The 18,412-nt window shown below is 50.0% G+C and overlaps 1 protein-coding gene across 1 annotated transcript in view; it reads right to left on the bottom strand.

The window, feature by feature from the left end:
- Nucleotides 1-17,700: 17,700 nt before the first annotated feature.
- Nucleotides 17,701-18,412, bottom strand: part of ttll10 (tubulin tyrosine ligase-like family, member 10) — a 45,240-nt gene continuing 44,528 nt past the window's right edge. Inside the window, exon 10 of the mRNA XM_059951629.1 lies at nt 17,701-17,903. Coding sequence (XP_059807612.1) covers nt 17,701-17,903 — 203 coding nt within the window. The remainder of the gene's footprint in view (nt 17,904-18,412) is intronic.

Here is an 18,412-nt window from a genome sequence, read left to right as displayed (position 1 = left end):
TACTTAAAGATGACCTGAACTCATAAATTCACAGAGTAATGTAACACAGGGAAAGGCCCACCACGTCCAGATTGACTAAGTACACATCTCCACTAATCCATGAAACAGCACTTGGTCCATCAATTGCTATGCTTTAGTCACTTAAAGGTTCCCCTAAATAGTACATAAATGTGGGATTCTTTGTCTCCACCACCCATCAGGAGCAACATACAAAATGCTGGAGGAACTCAGTGGGTCAGTTAGCATCCATGGAGGGAAGTGGACAGTTGACATTTCAGATCAAGACCCTTAGTCTGGACTGAAATGCATATTGAGGATTTCAATTATTCTCCAGATGAAAAAGTTCTCTTTCAGGTCCTCTTCGACCTGCTACACCAAACCTCTGCCCTCTACATTTAGACATCTCTGTCACGGCAAACAGGTTCCTATCATCCATCTTATATAAGTTCAGCTTTATTTTGTAACCCCACATAAGTGGCAATTTCCCATCAATTTCCCACTTTAAACGCATTCATTGTGAAGACCTGGTACAAGTTGAATGGACCCTCGGTGGAACTCACAGCATATCTGTGGTTGTCCTTTACAGGTGGGTTTTATGAATAGTACATCAAGCATGCATCATGGGCTCAGGTCGCATAGTGTGAGTTAATATTGATCTGATAGCTCTGTGATAATTCCCACCATGCTTCAGAACTTTGCAACCAAGCCCAAGGGACCAGTTCGTCTCTTGCCCTCATCCGGGACTCCCTCCCACTTCTGCAAAAAGTCTGACACATTTTCCATTTCAAGCATTTTTAAATGTATGAAAATAAACAAACTCTAATTATATGTAAAGTATGATAATATCCAACCTTAAAAAGGATCTAGCGCTTTCCATGACGAAATAAGACAATTATGCACAACGTTCCTACAGAATGGCTACAAGGAGAAGGAAACCAATCGGGGCCTTAAAAGGAACCCATCGCTACTGCTTGTCTTCCTGATATTTCCATGGTTTGTCAGAATCCTGAAGAAATACCAGATTAATACCATCCACAAACCCGTAAGGAAGCACAAATCCCAGCTGATGCGGTGAAAGTTGACCTGGGACTCAGGACAGCTGGTGTTTACAGGATTCCTTGTGAATGAGGAACAGTGTATATCGGTCAGATCCGCACCGGGGCTACAGAATGTGTATCCATCTGGGTTATCCAGAGAAATCAGCAGCATTCACAATGGCCATAGGATTGACTTCAACGGCACAAAACTATTGCGCTGTGTCAATGGATTTTGGGACCACCTGGCAAAGGAAGCCATTGAAATACAACTAGAGAAAAAATATTTTAACAAAGATGAAGGTCTCACTCTAAGTAAGAATTAGACTTCAATTGTAAACAAAGTTGGACAGTGGAAACCTAATTAGATGAGGACTAGCCAATCAGAGGGACTGACAATGGGAGTTTATATACCATCGGACTAGACGTGCTCAGGCATCACCCCTGATGAAGATGGCAGAGTTTATCATTGAAATGTTGGTTAAAACTGATGCTTGCACCTGGCTGGAAGCCTGAGAAGAATTTATTCATACAATCTTAAGTTTTCCTGAGACATCTGAAGTTCTAAACACACGACTTATGTAGGAGTATTTGATATCCAGCCCTCCCGTTCAGGATCCTCAGTCACTGGTGACAGACCATCAACCTCCATTCAGTGTGGGGAGAAAGGAGGGAACATGCTGTTCACTCGGGCTTGACCAGAGCTCCAGCAATCACAGAAAGTAAAGTCCGGACATTCCTCACTCCAAAGCAGAGGTAGTGCAAAACACTCACAGCCTGCACTGCAAGAATCTGCTCAGATTTCTCCTGAAGCCCCAGGAACGGGTCCTGAACACACAGACTTCTCACTCAGAGGTGAGAACACCATCCACCACAGCACGGGATCCCCAGGCATCACAGAACATGAAGAAATATGAGAAGTGTTTGAAACATAAATAACAGCACCCAATGTAATCCGCAGCAGAGCTACTGGCCAGAAAACTAAAATACTGAGTATAGCTCTACACAAACTAGCGCTGAACCCATTAATACCCTGTCCACCCCAGCCACATAACATCTTAAAATACTCACAACATTTGTAGCATGCCATATGTAAATGTATATTTAGATTGCTATCACAACTTATAATACTTGTTCTGCTGTCACAGGAGATAGTTGTCTGCAAATTGATGAGGACCGGTCATTTCCACAGTACGGTAAACAACAGCTGTAACCAGGCAACTGCTGCTGGGTAGCTATTGGGAATTGTAATTACAGTACCATTCACAAAACAAAGCCTAACTAGTCTCTACTTTGGGAAGAAGGTGAGGGTAGTCCCCAAAAGTTAACAACTTTTAAATGGTGAATCAGTTTTTGTCTGTAACTGTTGAGAAGTTGATTATACAAAACAGAGACAAAACCAGTAACATATGTAAACTGCTGGAGGAACTGAAGTCAGGCAGCATCTATGAGGAAGAGTAAACAGTCAAAATGTCAGGCTGAAGCCCTTCACCAGGACTGGAAAGGAAGGGGGAAGAATCTAGAATCATAAGCTGGGGGTAGGGGGAGGATTACAAGCTGGCAGGTGATAAGTGAGCTCAGGTGAGGGGAAGTTGGGTAAGTGCCGGAGAGGGGATGAAATAAGAAGCTCAGAACATAAGACAATAAGATGCAGGATCAGAAATAGGTTATTTGGCCCATTGAATTTGCTCTACCATTTCATTACGGCTGATCCAATTTTCCTCTCAGTCCCAATCTCCTGCCTTTTCCCTGTATTTCTTCAAGCCCTGACCAATCAAAAACCTATCAACCCTTGCCCTAGATATACATAAAGACTTGGCCTTCACAGCTGCCCGTGGCAAAGAATTCTGCAGATTCACCACCCACTGGCTAAAGAAATTCCTCCTTATCTCTGTTCTAAAAGGACGCCCCTATATTCTGAGGCTGTATTCTCTGGTCTTAGACTCTCCCACCATAGGAAACATCCTCTCCACATGCAATAGGTTTCAATGAGGTCACCCCTCATTCTTCTGAATTCCAGTGAATACAGGCCCAGACCCATCAAACACTCTTCACATGACAAGCCATTCCATCCTGGAATCATTTTCATGAACCTCCTTTGAGCCCTCTCCAGTTTCAGCACATCATTTCTAAGATAAGAGGCTGAAAACTGCTCACAATACTCCAAGTGAGGCCTCACCAGTGCTTTATAAAGTCTCAACATTCCATCCTTGCTTTTATATTTTAGTCCTTTTGAAATGAATGCTAACATTACATTTGCCTTCCTCACCACAGACTCAACCTGCAAATTAACCTTTAGGGAATCCTGCACAAGGACTCCCAAGTCCCTTTGTGTCTCAGTTTTTTGTATTTTCTCTCCATTTAGAAAATAATCTATTTTTTCATTTCTTCTAACAAAGTGCTTGATCGTATGTTTCCTGACACTGTATTGCACCTGCCTTTTCTTTACTATTCTCCTAATCTGTCTAAGTCCTTCTGTGGCCTCTCTGCTTCCTCAAAACTAACTTCCACTTATCTTCATGTAGTCTGCAAACTTTGTAACAAAGCCATTAATTCCGTCGTCCAGATCATTGATATATAATGTAAAGAGAAATGGTCTCAACCCAGACCCTGTGGAATACCACTACTCACCGGCAGCCAGCCAGAAAAGGTTCCCTTTATTCCCACTCTTTGCCTCCTGCCAATCGGCTACTGCCATATCCATATTAGAATCTTTCCTATAATACCATGGGTTTGTAGCTTGTTAAGTAGCCTTATGTGTGGCACCTTGTGAGGTCTTCTGAAAATCCAAGTACACAACATCAACCTATTCTCCATTGTCTATCCTATTTGTTATTTCTTCAAAAAATTCCAACAGATTTGTCAGATAAGATTTTCCCTTGAGGAAACCATACTGACTACAGCCTTTTTAAATCACATGCCTCCAAGTACCCTGAGAACTCATCCCTAATAATCAACTCCAACACCTTCCCTACCACTGAGGTCAGACTAACTGGCCTATAGTTTCCTTTCTTCTGCCTCTCTCCATTCTTGAAAAGTGGAGTGACATTTGCAATTTTCCAGTTCTGGAACCATTCCAGAATCTAGTGATTCTTGAAAGATCTTTACTAATTCCTCCATATCTCTTCAGCAACCTCTTTCAGATCTCTGGGGTGTACACCCATCTAGTCCAGGTGACTTATTTACTGTCAGACCTTTCAGTTTTCCAAGAAGCTTCTCTCTAGTAATGGGAACTTCACCCACTTCCTGACCCCTCATACCTGAAACTTCCACAGTGAAGACTGATACAAAATACTTATTCAGTTCATCCACCATTTCCTTGTCCCTCATTACTACATCTCCAGCATCATTTTCCAGTGGTCTGATATCCACTCTCACCTCTCTTTTACACTTTATGTATCTGAAGAAACTTTTGATATCCACCACTGAAGCCAGGCTAATTCTTAATTCTTGAATCTATTGTCTTTCTTTGTACTTACTGCAAATGAATCTCAGGGTTGCATATGGTGACATATATGTACTTTGAAAATAAATCTACTTTCAATTTTGGACTTTCTATGCCAGAAGACGAGTCATTCACCACAGAATTCCCAACCTCTGACCTGCTCTCGCATCTGTAGGATGTACCTGCTGATCTATGGTGACCCCTGCATGTTGACTGTAGGATGCTGGAAGATTGCAGTGTTGTTGAACATCAGGGTAGGTGTTTGGAGGTGGTTTGTGCCTGGCAAACAACATTGATGGACTCAGTGGGCTCTGACACACAACTTTGTGCACCTGTGGATCATGTGTTGCAGTGATTATGGTTTTGAAAGACTGGAAAATTGCAAATATCACTCCACTCTTTAAGAAGGGAGAGAGGCAGAAGAAAGGAAATTATAGGTCAGATAGCCTGACTTCAGTGGTTGGGAAGATGTTGGAGTCCATTATTAAGGTTAGGTTTCAGAGTACTTGGAGGCTCATGATAAAATAGATCGAAGGCAGCATGGTTTCCTTAAGGGAAAATCTTGACTGTTAAAATTCTTTGAGAAAATAGTAGGCAGCAAAGACAAAGAGAGTCAAAGGATGTTGTTTAATTGGATTTTCAGAAGGCCTTTGATAAAGTGTCACATATGAGGCTGCTCAACAAGAGCCTATGGTATTACAGGAAAGATTTTAGCATAAATAGAGCTTTGCTTGATTGGCAGGAGGCAAAGAGTAGGAATAAAGGGAGGCTTTTTCTCAGTTGGTTGTCGGTGATGAGTGGTGCTCCGCAGGTAACAGCATCGGGGGTTTCTTCTTTTCACATTATATGTCAATGATTCGTGTGATGGAATTGATGGCTTTGTGTTCAAGTCTACAGCTGATACAAAGATAGGTGGGGGCAGGTAGTGTTGAAGCAGATAATCTGCTAAAGGATTTAGTTAGATTAGGAGAATAGGAACTCTATGTTGGGAAGTGTATGTTCATGTACTTTGGTAGACAGGATAAAGGTGGAGACCATTTTCTAAACGGGGAGAAAATTTAGAAATCAGAGCTGGAAAGGGACTTGGGAATCCTCATGCAAGATTCCCTAAAGGTTAATTTGCAGGTTGAGTCGGTGGTGAGGAAGGCAAATGCAATGTTAACATTCATTTCAAGAGAACTAGGATATAAAACCAGGGATGTAACGCCTGAGGCTTTACAGTAAACAGTAACACTGCTATACTGTTTGGTACAGGGTGTGGTGTAAACGGTTTGGCTTGCTACTTTGGTCTGATTGTCAGGCATATTTCACATGAAGCACTGGTTTGGCTGATGTCTCAGTTCATTCTTGGCTAGTACGTCACTTCACGAGTTCTACGTTTACGTTTCTCCTCACCAAGATGCCCCTCATGTAGCTTCTGGATCATTTCTTTGCATTGCAACACTGGAATCACAAACCTGTTCTCTCTGAAGACCATATCTTCTACTATTGACAGTTCAGCTCTGCATTCCCAATAATCCCAATAATTCCCAATAATCCAGTACCAGAGGGCATGGTTTCAGAATAAGGGGTAGGTAATTTAGGACAGAGTTAAGGAAAAACTTCTTCTCCCAGAAAGGTGTGGGGGTCTGGAATGCACTGCCTCAGAAGGCAGTGGAGGCCAATTCTCTGGATGCTTTCAAGAAGGAGCTAGATAGGTATCTTATGGATAGGGGAATCAAGGGATATGGGGACAAGGCAGGAACCGGGTATTGATGGTAGATGATCAGCCATGATCTCAAAATGGCAGTGCAGGCTCGAAGGGCTGCATGGTCTACTTCTGCACCTATTGTCTATTGTCTAATCCCGAATACATATTGGACAGTCATTCCTAGTTGCTGGCCATCCTTTCGTATTGTATCTTTGAGTCCTTTCATTGTTTTATCTGTCCCTGCTGCTTTCTAAATCACTGTTCTATCAGGAGACACTGGAATGGAGGTGACAATCATGTCAACATAGGCCTGTATCTCAATATCAGTCTCTTGGTCACTCTCTTCTTTGTTGTTGACTGCTCAAGACAGCACATCAGCAGCAAACATCTATTTTCCTGCTGTGTACTGTATATCATCTTCACGTCATATTTCTGCAGCCTTATCAACACGTGCTGTATCTTCATGGACCAGTCATACAGTGGTTTGGACACATTTGAGACCAATGGTTTATGTTCTGTCTCCACTTCAAAAGCTTGTCCATAGATGTACAGATGGAATCTTTCACATGCATACATGCTGGCAAGAAGCTCTTTCTCCATCTGTGCATAATTGGCTTCTACACTTTTTAAAGCCCTTGATGCATAGGCCATGTGTCATTGTGCTGCTGTAGTAGTACTGATTCAAGGCTGTGCTGGGAAGCATCAGCTAAGATCCTAGTACACCTTTCCAAATCATAAAACGTCAGCATGGGCTCTTCAGTTAGGACTCTTTTCAGCATCCAGAAACACTCTTCTTGCTTGTGAGACTAAATCCACTAATTTCATTGATCAAGGAATGACCTAAGTGGTGTTGACACAATAGACAGTTGAGGAATGAACTTAACCAGGTAAGCCACCATCTCCAGGAAACATCTCACCTCCTCTTTGCTTGGGGCCTCTCCATGTTTTCATGCCTGACTTTTTTCTTGAGTCAGGCTTCACTCCCTCTTCCGATATGACATCTCCTTTCAAAGTTAGTGTCTTAAAACCAAACTCACATTTCTCTTTATTTAATTTAAAATTGACATTCCACATCATGTCAAGCACCTGTCTCAGTCGTGCATCAATTTCATCCTTGGTGGACTCCAAACAATGATGTCGTCCATCATGGTCTTGATGCTAGGTTATGCCCTCAAAGATCATGTGGATAGTTTTATAGAAGACCTCTGGTGTCAACAGCATCCCATTCAGTAGCCAAAGGAAGCAATATCCCTGTGATATGTTAAAAGTACACAGTCTCAAACTTGCCTCACCAAACCTCATCTGCCAAAACCCAGATGATATGCTGAGTTTGCTGAATCACCTGGAACCTGCTAACTGGAACATGATTTCCTCCCATGATGGAAATTTAAATTCCCTCTCTTGATGACTTTATTGAGATCTCTTGGGTCTCAACATATTTGCAATGCTCCATTTTCCTTTTGCGCAATGACCAGTGAGTTCACGCAATCTGTGAGTTCTTCCATTTTCTGTATAACATTTATCCATTCCATGCATACTAGTTCTTGTTTAGTTCATTTCTAAGTGCAAATTGAATTTTCCTGCATGCATGGACAACAGGGGTTGCTGACTCATCTACATGAATTTTGAGCACAGCTGGTAAGCATCCAAGCCCCCCAAGGATGTCTGTGTAATCTTCCATGAGTATTGTGTGGTCATATTTCATCTGTGAAGCCACGGTGAAGATTCTTTTCACATGCACTCAGTCCTAATATTGGTAGTACTCACTTATCTACAATCAGAAGCTGTGCCTTGAGGAGCTGCCCATTGTGCTGGAAGGTTACTATTCAACCCCCTTTAACATTATTCCATCAGCTTTGTTTAGTCAACATTCTGCTTTTAGCCTCTATATCGCAGCAAAGAACTTTGCTGATTTGCATTTTGTCTATTAAGTTATTAGGGCAAAAACTTAACAAGACAGACATTTCTGTAGAACACCGAAGAATAAGAAAAAGGACAATAATTCCACAAAATGGAGCAAATAGCTAGTGTAATAATATATTCTTTGTTATATCTGTATCAAAAACATTTTAATTTTATTCATTACAGCTGAGTAATTAACTTCACATTGTCAGACATGAAATAGTCTCTGACTCAACTCTGGTCAGGCTAATTAATTATTTAGAACACTTTTATGAAAATAATAGCTTAATTCAAACATTGACAGTAAAAATATATCTCCATGCACACAGTTAAGAGGTCAGGGCATGTACTGATTGCTTTGGATGATTCCTTTGCCTCAGCTGATTTGGATGTAACTTTCTTGGAACTAAGTGATTCCTTGTGATGATCAGGGAATGAAAGGAAGCATGAGATGTGAAGAGGTTGTCCTGCAAACTCTTATGTAAGTGTTGGCTGGCTGAATGTTGTTTGGTGAGTGCTAGCCTTAAACACGGATACATCATCTGTCGCTTGGAAAGACCAAGATCTGGAGCATGATTCTGAAGACCTCGTTCATCTGAAGAGACTATGGCTGAGTGATTGCTGGACTGAAGGTTACTGTCGTTCCCTGTACTGGCAGAACAAAGATGCTGTACCAGCGAAATCTCTGGGAGTGTTCCTGGATGGAGAAGGGTGTTCTTCTGTCTTCTCTGAACTGAGGGAGGCTCTGCTGCTGACATTAGGTCAAAAGTTGATCCAACCTTAAAGATAAAGATGAGTTGTATTTGTCGCATGTACATGGAAACATATGCAAAATGCAGAATTTGCATCAAATTAAAACAGCGAAGATTTTATTGGGTGGACCACAAGTGTCACCACACTTCCAGCACCAACATATTGAAAATGAACATCACAAAAATGATTCTGGAATTGAAAGGCTTGTCAGATAAGGAGCTCTTAATTGCTCTGCGCCCCTGCTCACTGCCATTCAGAAGGATGAGGGGTGACCTCATTGAAAACCTTTCCAATGTTGAAAGGGCTTGATAGAGTGGATGTGGAGAGGATGATTCCTATAGTGGGGGGAGTCTAGGACCAGAGGACACAGATAGAGTGGATGTGGAGAGGATGTTTCCTATAGTGGGGGAGTCTAGGACCAGAGGACACAGATAGAGTGGATGTGGAGAGGATGTTTCCTATAGTGGGGGGAGTCTAGGACCAGAGGACACAGATAGAGTGGATGTGGAGAGGATGTTTCCTGTAGTGGGGGAGTCTAGGACCAGAGGACACAGATAGAGTGGATGTAGGAGAGGATGTTTCCTATAGTGGGGGAGTCTAGGACCAGAGGGCACAGATAGAGTGGATGTGGAGAGGATGTTTCCTATAGTGGGGGAGTCTAGGACCAGACAGCACAGATAGAGTGGATGTGGAGAGGATGTTTCCTATAGTGGGGGAGTCTAGGACCAGAGGACACAGATAGAGTGGATGTGGAGAGGATGTTTCTTATAGTGGGGGAGTCTAGGACCAGACAGCACAGATAGAGTGGATGTGGAGAGGATGTTTCCTATAGTAGGGGAGTCTAGGACCAGAGGACACAGATAGAGTGGATGTGGAGAGGATGTTTCCTATAGTGGGGGAGTCTAGGACCAGAGGACACAGATTGGATGTGGAGAGGATGTTTCCTATAGTGGGGGAGTCTAGGACCAGAGGACACAGATAGAGTGGATGTGGAGAGGATGTTTCCTATAGTGGGGGAGTCTAGGACCAGAGGACACAGATAGAGTGGATGTAGGAGAGGATGTTTCCTATAGTGGGGGAGTCTAGGACCAGAGGGCACAGATAGAGTGGATGTGGAGAGGATGTTTCCTATAGTGGGGGAGTCTAGGACCAGACAGCACAGATAGAGTGGATGTGGAGAGGATGTTTCCTATAGTGGGGGAGTCTAGGACCAGAGGACACAGATAGAGTGGATGTGGAGAGGATGTTTCTTATAGTGGGGGAGTCTAGGACCAGACAGCACAGATAGAGTGGATGTGGAGAGGATGTTTCCTATAGTAGGGGAGTCTAGGACCAGAGGACACAGATAGAGTGGATGTGGAGAGGATGTTTCCTATAGTGGGGGAGTCTAGGACCAGAGGACACAGATTGGATGTGGAGAGGATGTTTCCTATAGTGGGGGAGTCTAGGACCAGAGGACACAGATAGAGTGGATGTGGAGAGGATGTTTCCTATAGTGGGGGAGTCTAGGACCAGAGGACACAGATAGAGTGGATGTGGAGAGGATGTTTCCTATAGTGGGGGAGTCTAGGACCAGAGGACACAGATAGAGTGGATGTGGAGAGGTTGTTTCCTGTAGTGGGGGAGTCTAGGACCAGACATCACAGATAGAGTGGATGTGGAGAGGATGATTACTATAGTGGGGGAGTCTAGGACCAGACAGCACAGATAGAATGGATGTGGAGAGGATGTTTCCTACAGTGGGGGAGTCTAGGACCAGAGGGCACAGATGGAGTGGATGTGGAGAAGATGTTTCCTATAGTGGGGGAGTCTAGGACCAGAGGACACAGATAGAGTGGATGTGGAGAGGATATTTCCTATAGTGGGGGAGTCTAGGACCAGAGGACACAGATAGAGTGGATGTGGAGAGGATATTTCCTACAGTGGGGGAGTCTAGGACCAGAGGACACAGATAGAGTGGATGTGGAGAGGATGTTTCCTATAGTGTGGGAGTCTAGGACCAGAGGGCACAGATAGAGTGGATGTGGAGAGGATGTTTCCTATAGTGGGGTGTCTAGGACCAGACAGCACAGATAGAGTGGATGTGGAGAGGATGTTTCCTATAGTGGGGTAGTCTAGGACCAGAGGACACAGATAGAGTGGATGTGGAGAGGATGTTTCCTGTAGTGGGGGAGTCTAGGACCAGACATCACAGATAGAGTGGATGTGGAGAGGATGATTACTATAGTGGGGGAGTCTAGGACCAGAGGACACAGATAGAGTGGATGTGGGGAGGATGTTTCCTATGGTTGGGAAGGCTAAGAACAGAGAACACAGCCTCAGAATAGAGGGATGTCCTTTTAGAACGGAGATGAGGAGGAATTCCTTTAACATGAGAGTGGTGAATCTGTGGAATTTGTTGCCTCAGGTGGCTGTGGAGGTGAAATCATTGGGTATATTTAAGGTAGAGGTTGATAGATTCTTGATTAGTCAGATCATGAAGGGGTACGGGGAGAAGGCAGGAATTTGGGGCTGAGAGGAAAATTGGATCAGCCATGATGAAATGGCAGACTCCATGGGGCAAATGGCCTAACACTGCACCTGTATCTTATGTCTATGGTCTTATATCATGCCCAGAACTTAATAACTTTAACCTACATGTCTTTGTAATGTGGGAGAAAACTGGAGCACCAGGGGGCCGCACAGCCACAAGACAAGCATACAAACTCTTTACAGACTGGAATGGGAATCTTCCAGTAAGATGGTGGTGCACGCGAAAACAGCAGAGTCTCTCGGGGGGCCAAGCAAAGGTGCTTTTTGCTTTGTAAAATGTGTTTTTTATGATCCAAAGACATTGTGGACTGCAGGACCACTCCATCAGTGAGCTGCTCGATGAATGGAGTAGCTGGACTGGTGTTGGCAGCAGTTCCAGCCCGAGGTGTCGGAGGGGCCAGCTGAGGTGTCAAAGGAGATGGTCGGGATATCGGAGGAGCCGGTCGGGATATCGGAGGAGCCGGTCGGGATATCGGAGGAGCCGGTCGGGATATCGGAGGAGCCGGTCGGGATATCGGTGGAGCCGGACGGGATATCGGAGGAGCCGGTCGGGATATCGGAGGAGCCGGTCGGGATATCGGAGGAGCCGGTCGGGATATCGGAGTAGCCGGTCGGGATATCGGAGGAGCCGGTCGGGATATCGGAGGAGCCGGTCGGGATATCGGAGTAGCCGGTCGGGATATCGGAGTAGCCGGTCGGGATATCGGAGGAGCCGGTCGGGATATCGGAGTAGCCGGTCGGGATATCGGAGGAGCCGGTCGGGATATCGGAGGAGCCGGTCGGGATATCGGAGGAGCCGGTCGGGATATCGGAGGAGCCGATCGGGATATCGGAGGAGCCGGTCGGGATATCGGAGGAGCCGGTCGGGATATCGGAGGAGCCGGTCGGGATATCGGAGGAGCCGGTCGGGATATCGGTGGAGCCGGTCGGGATATCGGAGGAGCCGGTCGGGATATCGGAGTAGCCGGTCGGGATATCGGAGGAGCCGGTCGGGATATCGGTGGAGCCGGTCGGGATATCGGAGGAGCCGGTCGGGATATCGGAGTAGCCGGTCGGGATATCGGAGGAGCCGGTCGGGATATCGGAGGAGCCGGTCGGGATATCGCAGGAGCCGGTCGGGATATCGGAGGAGCCGGTCGGGATATCGGTGGAGCCGGTCGGGATATCGGAGGAGCCGGTCGGGATATCGGAGTAGCCGGTCGGGATATCGGAGGAGCCGGTCGGGATATCGGAGGAGCCGGTCGGGATATCGAAGGAGCCGGTCGGGATATCGGAGGAGCCGGTCGGGATATCGGAGGAGCCGGTCGGGATATCGGAGGAGCCGGTCGGGATATCGGAGGAGCCGGTCGGGATATCCGTGGAGCCGGTCGGGATATCGGAGGAGCCGGTCGGGATATCGGAGGAGCCGATCGGGATATCGGAGTAGCCGGTCGGGATATCGGTGGAGCCGGTCGGGATATCGGAGGAGCCGGTCGGGATATCGGAGGAGCCGGTCGGGATATCGCAGGAGCCGGTCGGGATATCGGAGGAGCCGGTCGGGATATCGGAGGAGCCGGTCGGGATATCGGAGGAGCTGGTCGGGATATCGGAGTAGCCGGTCGGGATATCGGTGGAGCCGGTCGGGATATCGGAGGAGCCGGTCGGGATATCGGAGGAGCCGGTCGGGATATCGGTGGAGCTGGTCGGGATATCGGAGGAGCCGGTCGGGATATCAGTGGAGCCGGTCGGGATATCGGAGGAGCCGGTCGGGATATCGGAGGAGCCGATCGGGATATCGCAGGAGCCGGTCGGGATATCGCAGGAGCCGGTCGGTATATCGGAGGAGCCGGTCAGCATATCGGAGGAGCCGGTCGGGATATCGGAGGAGCCGATCGGGATATCGGAGGAGCCGGTCGGGATATCGGAGGAGCCGGTCGGGATATCGGAGGAGCCGGTCGGGATATCGGAGGAGCCGGTCGGGATATCGGAGGAGCCGATCGGGATATCGGAGGAGCCGGTCGGGATATCGGTGGAGCCGGTCGGGATATCGGTGGAGCCGGTCGGGATATCGGAGGAGCCGGTCGGGATATCGGAGTAGCCGGTCGGGATATCGGAGGAGCCGGTCGGGATATCGGAGGAGCCGGTCGGGATATCGGTGGAGCCGGTCGGGATATCGGAGTAGCCGGTCGGGATATCGGAGGAGCCGGTCGGGATATCGGTGGAGCCGGTCGGGATATCGGTGGAGCCGGTCGGGATATCGGAGTAGCCGGTCGGGATATCGGAGGAGCCGGTCAGCATATCGGAGGAGCCAGTCGGGATATCGGAGTAGCCGGTCGGGATATCGGAGGAGCCGGTCGGGATATCGGAGGAGCCGGTCAGCATATCGGAGTAGCCGGTCGGGATATCGGAGGAGCCGGTCGGGATATCGGAGTAGCCGGTCGGGATATCGGAGTAGCCGGTCGGTATATCGGAGGAGCCGGTCGGGATATCGGAGGAGCCGGTCGGGATATCGGTGGAGCCGGTCGGGATATCGGTGGAGCCGGTCGGGATATCGCAGGAGCCGATCGGGATATCGGAGGAGCCGGTCGGGATATCGGTGGAGCCGGTCGGGATATCGCAGGAGCCGGTCGGGATATCGGAGGAGCCGGTCGGGATATCGGAGTAGCCGGTCGGGATATCGCAGGAGCCGGTCGGGATATCGGAGGAGCCGGTCGGGATATCGGTGGAGCCGGTCGGGATATCGGTGGAGCCGGTCGGGATATCGGAGGAGCCGGTCGGGATATCGGTGGAGCCGGTCGGGATATCGGTGGAGCCGGTCGGGATATCGGAGGAGCCGATCGGGATATCGGAGGAGCCGGTCGGGATATCGGTGGAGCCGGTCGGGATATCGCAGGAGCCGGTCGGGATATCGGAGGAGCCGGTCGGGATATCGGAGTAGCCGGTCGGGATATCGGAGGAGCCGGTCGGGATATCGGAGGAGCCGGTCGGGATATCGGTGGAGCCGGTCGGGATATCGGTGGAGCCGGTCGGGATATCGGAGGAGCCGGTCGGGATATCGGTGGAGCCTGTCGGGATATCGGTGGAGCCGGTCGGGATATCGGAGGAGCCGGTCGGGATATCGGAGTAGCCGGTCGGGATATCGCAGGAGCCGGTCGGGATATCGGAGGAGCCGGTCGGGATATCGGAGTAGCCGGTCGGGATATCGGAGGAGCCGGTCGGCATATCGGAGGAGCCGGTCGGGATATCGGAGTAGCCGGTCGGGATATCGGAGGAGCCGGTCGGCATATCGGAGGAGCCGGTCGGGATATCGGAGGAGCCGGTCGGCATATCGGAGGAGCCGGTCGGGATATCGGAGGAGCCGGTCGGGATATCGGAGGAGCCGGTCGGGATATCGGAGGAGCCGATCGGGATATCGGAGGAGCCGGTCAGCATATCGGAGGAGCCGGTCGGGATATCGGAGGAGCCGATCGGGATATCGGAGGAGCCGGTCAGCATATCGGAGGAGCCGGTCGGGATATCGGAGGAGCCGATCGGGATATCGGAGGAGCCGGTCAGCATATCGGAGGAGCCGGTCGGGATATCGGAGGAGCCAGTCGGGATATCGGAGTAGCCGGTCGGGATATCGGAGGAGCCGGTCGGGATATCGGAGGAGCCGGTCGGGATATCGGAGGAGCCGGTCGGGATATCAGTGGAGCCGGTCGGGATATCGGAGGAGCCGGTCGGGATATCGGAGGAGCCGATCGGGATATCGGAGGAGCCGGTCAGCATATCGGAGGAGCCGGTCGGGATATCGGAGGAGCCGGTCGGGATATCGGAGGAGCCGATCGGGATATCGGAGGAGCCGGTCAGCATATCGGAGGAGCCGGTCGGGATATCGGTGGAGCCGGTCGGGATATCGGAGGAGCCGGTCGGGATATCGGAGGAGCCGGTCGGGATATCCGTGGAGCCGGTCGGGATATCGGAGGAGCCGGTCGGGATATCGGTGGAGCCGGTCGGGATATCGCAGGAGCCGGTCGGGATATCGGAGGAGCCGGTCGGGATATCGGAGGAGCCGGTCGGGATATCGGTGGAGCCGGTCGGGATATCGAAGGAGCCGGTCGGGATATCGGAGGAGCCGGTCGGGATATCGGAGGAGCCAGTCGGGATATCGGAGGAGCCGGTCAGCATATCGGAGGAGCCGGTCGGGATATCGGAGGAGCCGGTCGGGATATCGGAGGAGCCGGTCGGGATATCAGTGGAGCCGGTCGGGATATCGGAGGAGCCGGTCGGGATATCGGAGGAGCCGGTCGGGATATCAGTGGAGCCGGTCGGGATATCGGAGGAGCCGGTCGGGATATCGGTGGAGCCGGTCGGGATATCGGAGTAGCCGGTCGGGATATCGGAGGAGCCGGTCGGGATATCAGTGGAGCCGGTCGGGATATCGGAGGAGCCGATCGGGATATCGGAGGAGCCGGTCGGGATATCGCAGGAGCCGGTCGGTATATCGGAGGAGCCGGTCAGCATATCGGAGGAGCCGGTCGGGATATCGGAGTAGCCGGTCGGGATATCGGAGGAGCCGATCGGGATATCGGAGGAGCCGGTCGGGATATCGGAGTAGCCGGTCGGGATATCGGAGGAGCCGGTCGGGATATCGGTGGAGCCGGTCGGGATATCGGAGGAGCCGGTCGGGATATCGCAGGAGCCGGTCGGGATATCGGAGGAGCCGGTCGGGATATCAGTGGAGCCGGTCGGGATATCGGAGGAGCCGGTCGGGATATCGGAGGAGCCGGTCGGGATATCAGTGGAGCCGGTCGGGATATCGGAGGAGCCGGTCGGGATATCGGTGGAGCCGGTCGGGATATCGGAGTAGCCGGTCGGGATATCGGAGGAGCCGGTCGGGATATCAGTGGAGCCGGTCGGGATATCTGAGGAGCCGATCGGGATATCGGAGGAGCCGGTCGGGATATCGCAGGAGCCGGTCGGTATATCGGAGGAGCCGGTCAGCATATCGGAGGAGCCGGTCGGGATATCGGAGTAGCCGGTCGGGATATCGGAGGAGCCGATCGGGATATCGGAGGAGCCGGTCGGGATATCGGAGTAGCCGGTCGGGATATCGGAGGAGCCGGTCGGGATATCGGTGGAGCCGGTCGGGATATCGGAGGAGCCGGTCGGGATATCGCAGGAGCCGGTCGGGATATCGGAGGAGCCGGTCGGCATATCGGAGGGGCCGGTCGGGATATCGGAGGAGCCGGTCGGGATATCGGTGGAGCCGGTCGGGATATCGGAGGAGCCGGTCGGGATATCGGTGGAGCCGGTCGGGATATCGGAGGAGCCGGTCGGGATATCGGAGGAGCCAGTCAGAATATCAGTGGAGCCGGTCAGGATATCGGTGGAGCCGGTCGGGATATCGGTGGAGCCGGTCGGGATATCGGAGTAGCCGGTCGGGATATCGGAGGAGCCGGTCGGGATATCAGTGGAGCCGGTCGGGATATCGGAGGAGCCGGTCAGAATATCAGTGGAGCCGGTCGGGATATCGAAGGAGCCGGTCGGGATATCGGAGGAGCCGGTCGGGATATCGGAGGAGCCGGTCGGGATATCGGAGGAGCCGGTCGGGATATCGGTGGAGCCGGTCGGGATATCGGAGGAGCCGGTCAGAATATCAGTGGAGCCGGTCGGGATATCGAAGGAGCCGGTCGGGATATCGGTGGAGCCGGTCGGGATATCGGAGGAGCCGGTCGGGATATCGGAGGAGCCGGTCGGGATATTGGAGGAGCCAGTTGGGATATCGGAGGAGCCCACCAATGTGTCAGATGAGCCGGTTTAGGTTCAGAGGAACTGACTTGGCTACAAACCATGTTGCTGCCTGCTACTCGGAAGCATTGAAGTTGGTGCTGTATAACTGTGGGAGATTGTCTTGGACATTTCTCGTGATTGCAAGACCCTGTTGGACAGCGATAATGTAAGTTGCCACAGGCGTGTTGCCCTTGTCTGGTGGAGAGACAGTCAACATGGGAGCTGTGTAGCCTCAGTTGTAACAAGAACTAGGCCTCAAGCCTTGGGCTTGCCTGCTACTGCTGACCAGTTGAGAGATGCGGACGTGATCACAGCATGGTTAAGGTCGGCTGGGGCCTGGCCTCTCCTGTCGATACAGCCGTCTCATGTGTGAGTGGTGGAATGACAGGCTAGAATGTGTGCTTCTGTACACTGCCAGGAGACTGTACCATTGATTGCTGGACACTGTCGAGCAGGGTCTTCGACTATATGTCTCAGCTGTATCTATGTATGGTTTGAATGATGATTAAACTTGCTTTGATCTGAACCCAGATTTTATAACTGGAGCTGTAATAGCATTACACTAACTGCTGTGCTTCTGTGCCTCTCTCATTTTATCCAACCTTTATCTGAGAGCTGTTCTCAGATTGCTGAGGACGTTCAAGAACCACTGCTCTCTCTGCTGTCTGGTCTTTAAATGTTTTCATAAATGGCTCTTTTGGGGAACCATTATACAACAGGACAAATTCTTTCAGTGCTTCAAGAGGCATGATGGACAGCCCACTGCTGCTTTTTTTGAATATTTCAAGCACCAGGTCTGATGGAGAGAAAGAGAAGAACATTACTGTTGACGACAACCATTCTATTATCCCATCTGGGCCATTGACTGCAAAGGCATGGAAGTTATGCTCCAGCTTTGGTTGGGCTTTCGCTGGACTACTGCATGTAGTTTATGACTCCACCTGATTGAGAAGATGTGATTGTGCTGGTAGGTTACCTGGGATGGATAGACGGCAGAAACTGGTTCAGGAATACGAGAGACCAAGAGGGGATATGATTGAGGTGTAAAAGGGTGTGGGTAGGAGAGACCGCAGGAAACCTTACCCTACAGCAGAACATAGACAAAATAAAAGGACCTAAACTTAGGACCAGAGAGGAATTTTAGAGGGACCTTCTGCACTCTGAAGAAGCTGGGGAATGCCTGCAATACCTTGCCCAAGAGAGAAACGGATCTGAAGTCACTGGCAGAATTTGAGAAGTCTGGGGATGACCAGTTGAACTGTTTATGTTCAGAGAGATATGGGCCAAATGCTGGGAGATGGGATG

Source organism: Hypanus sabinus, chromosome 27 (assembly GCF_030144855.1).
Source record: "Hypanus sabinus isolate sHypSab1 chromosome 27, sHypSab1.hap1, whole genome shotgun sequence".
Classification (NCBI taxonomy): domain Eukaryota; kingdom Metazoa; phylum Chordata; class Chondrichthyes; order Myliobatiformes; family Dasyatidae; genus Hypanus; species Hypanus sabinus.
Note: the sequence above shows the minus strand (reverse complement) of the source record. Positions and strands in the feature narration are given on the sequence as shown.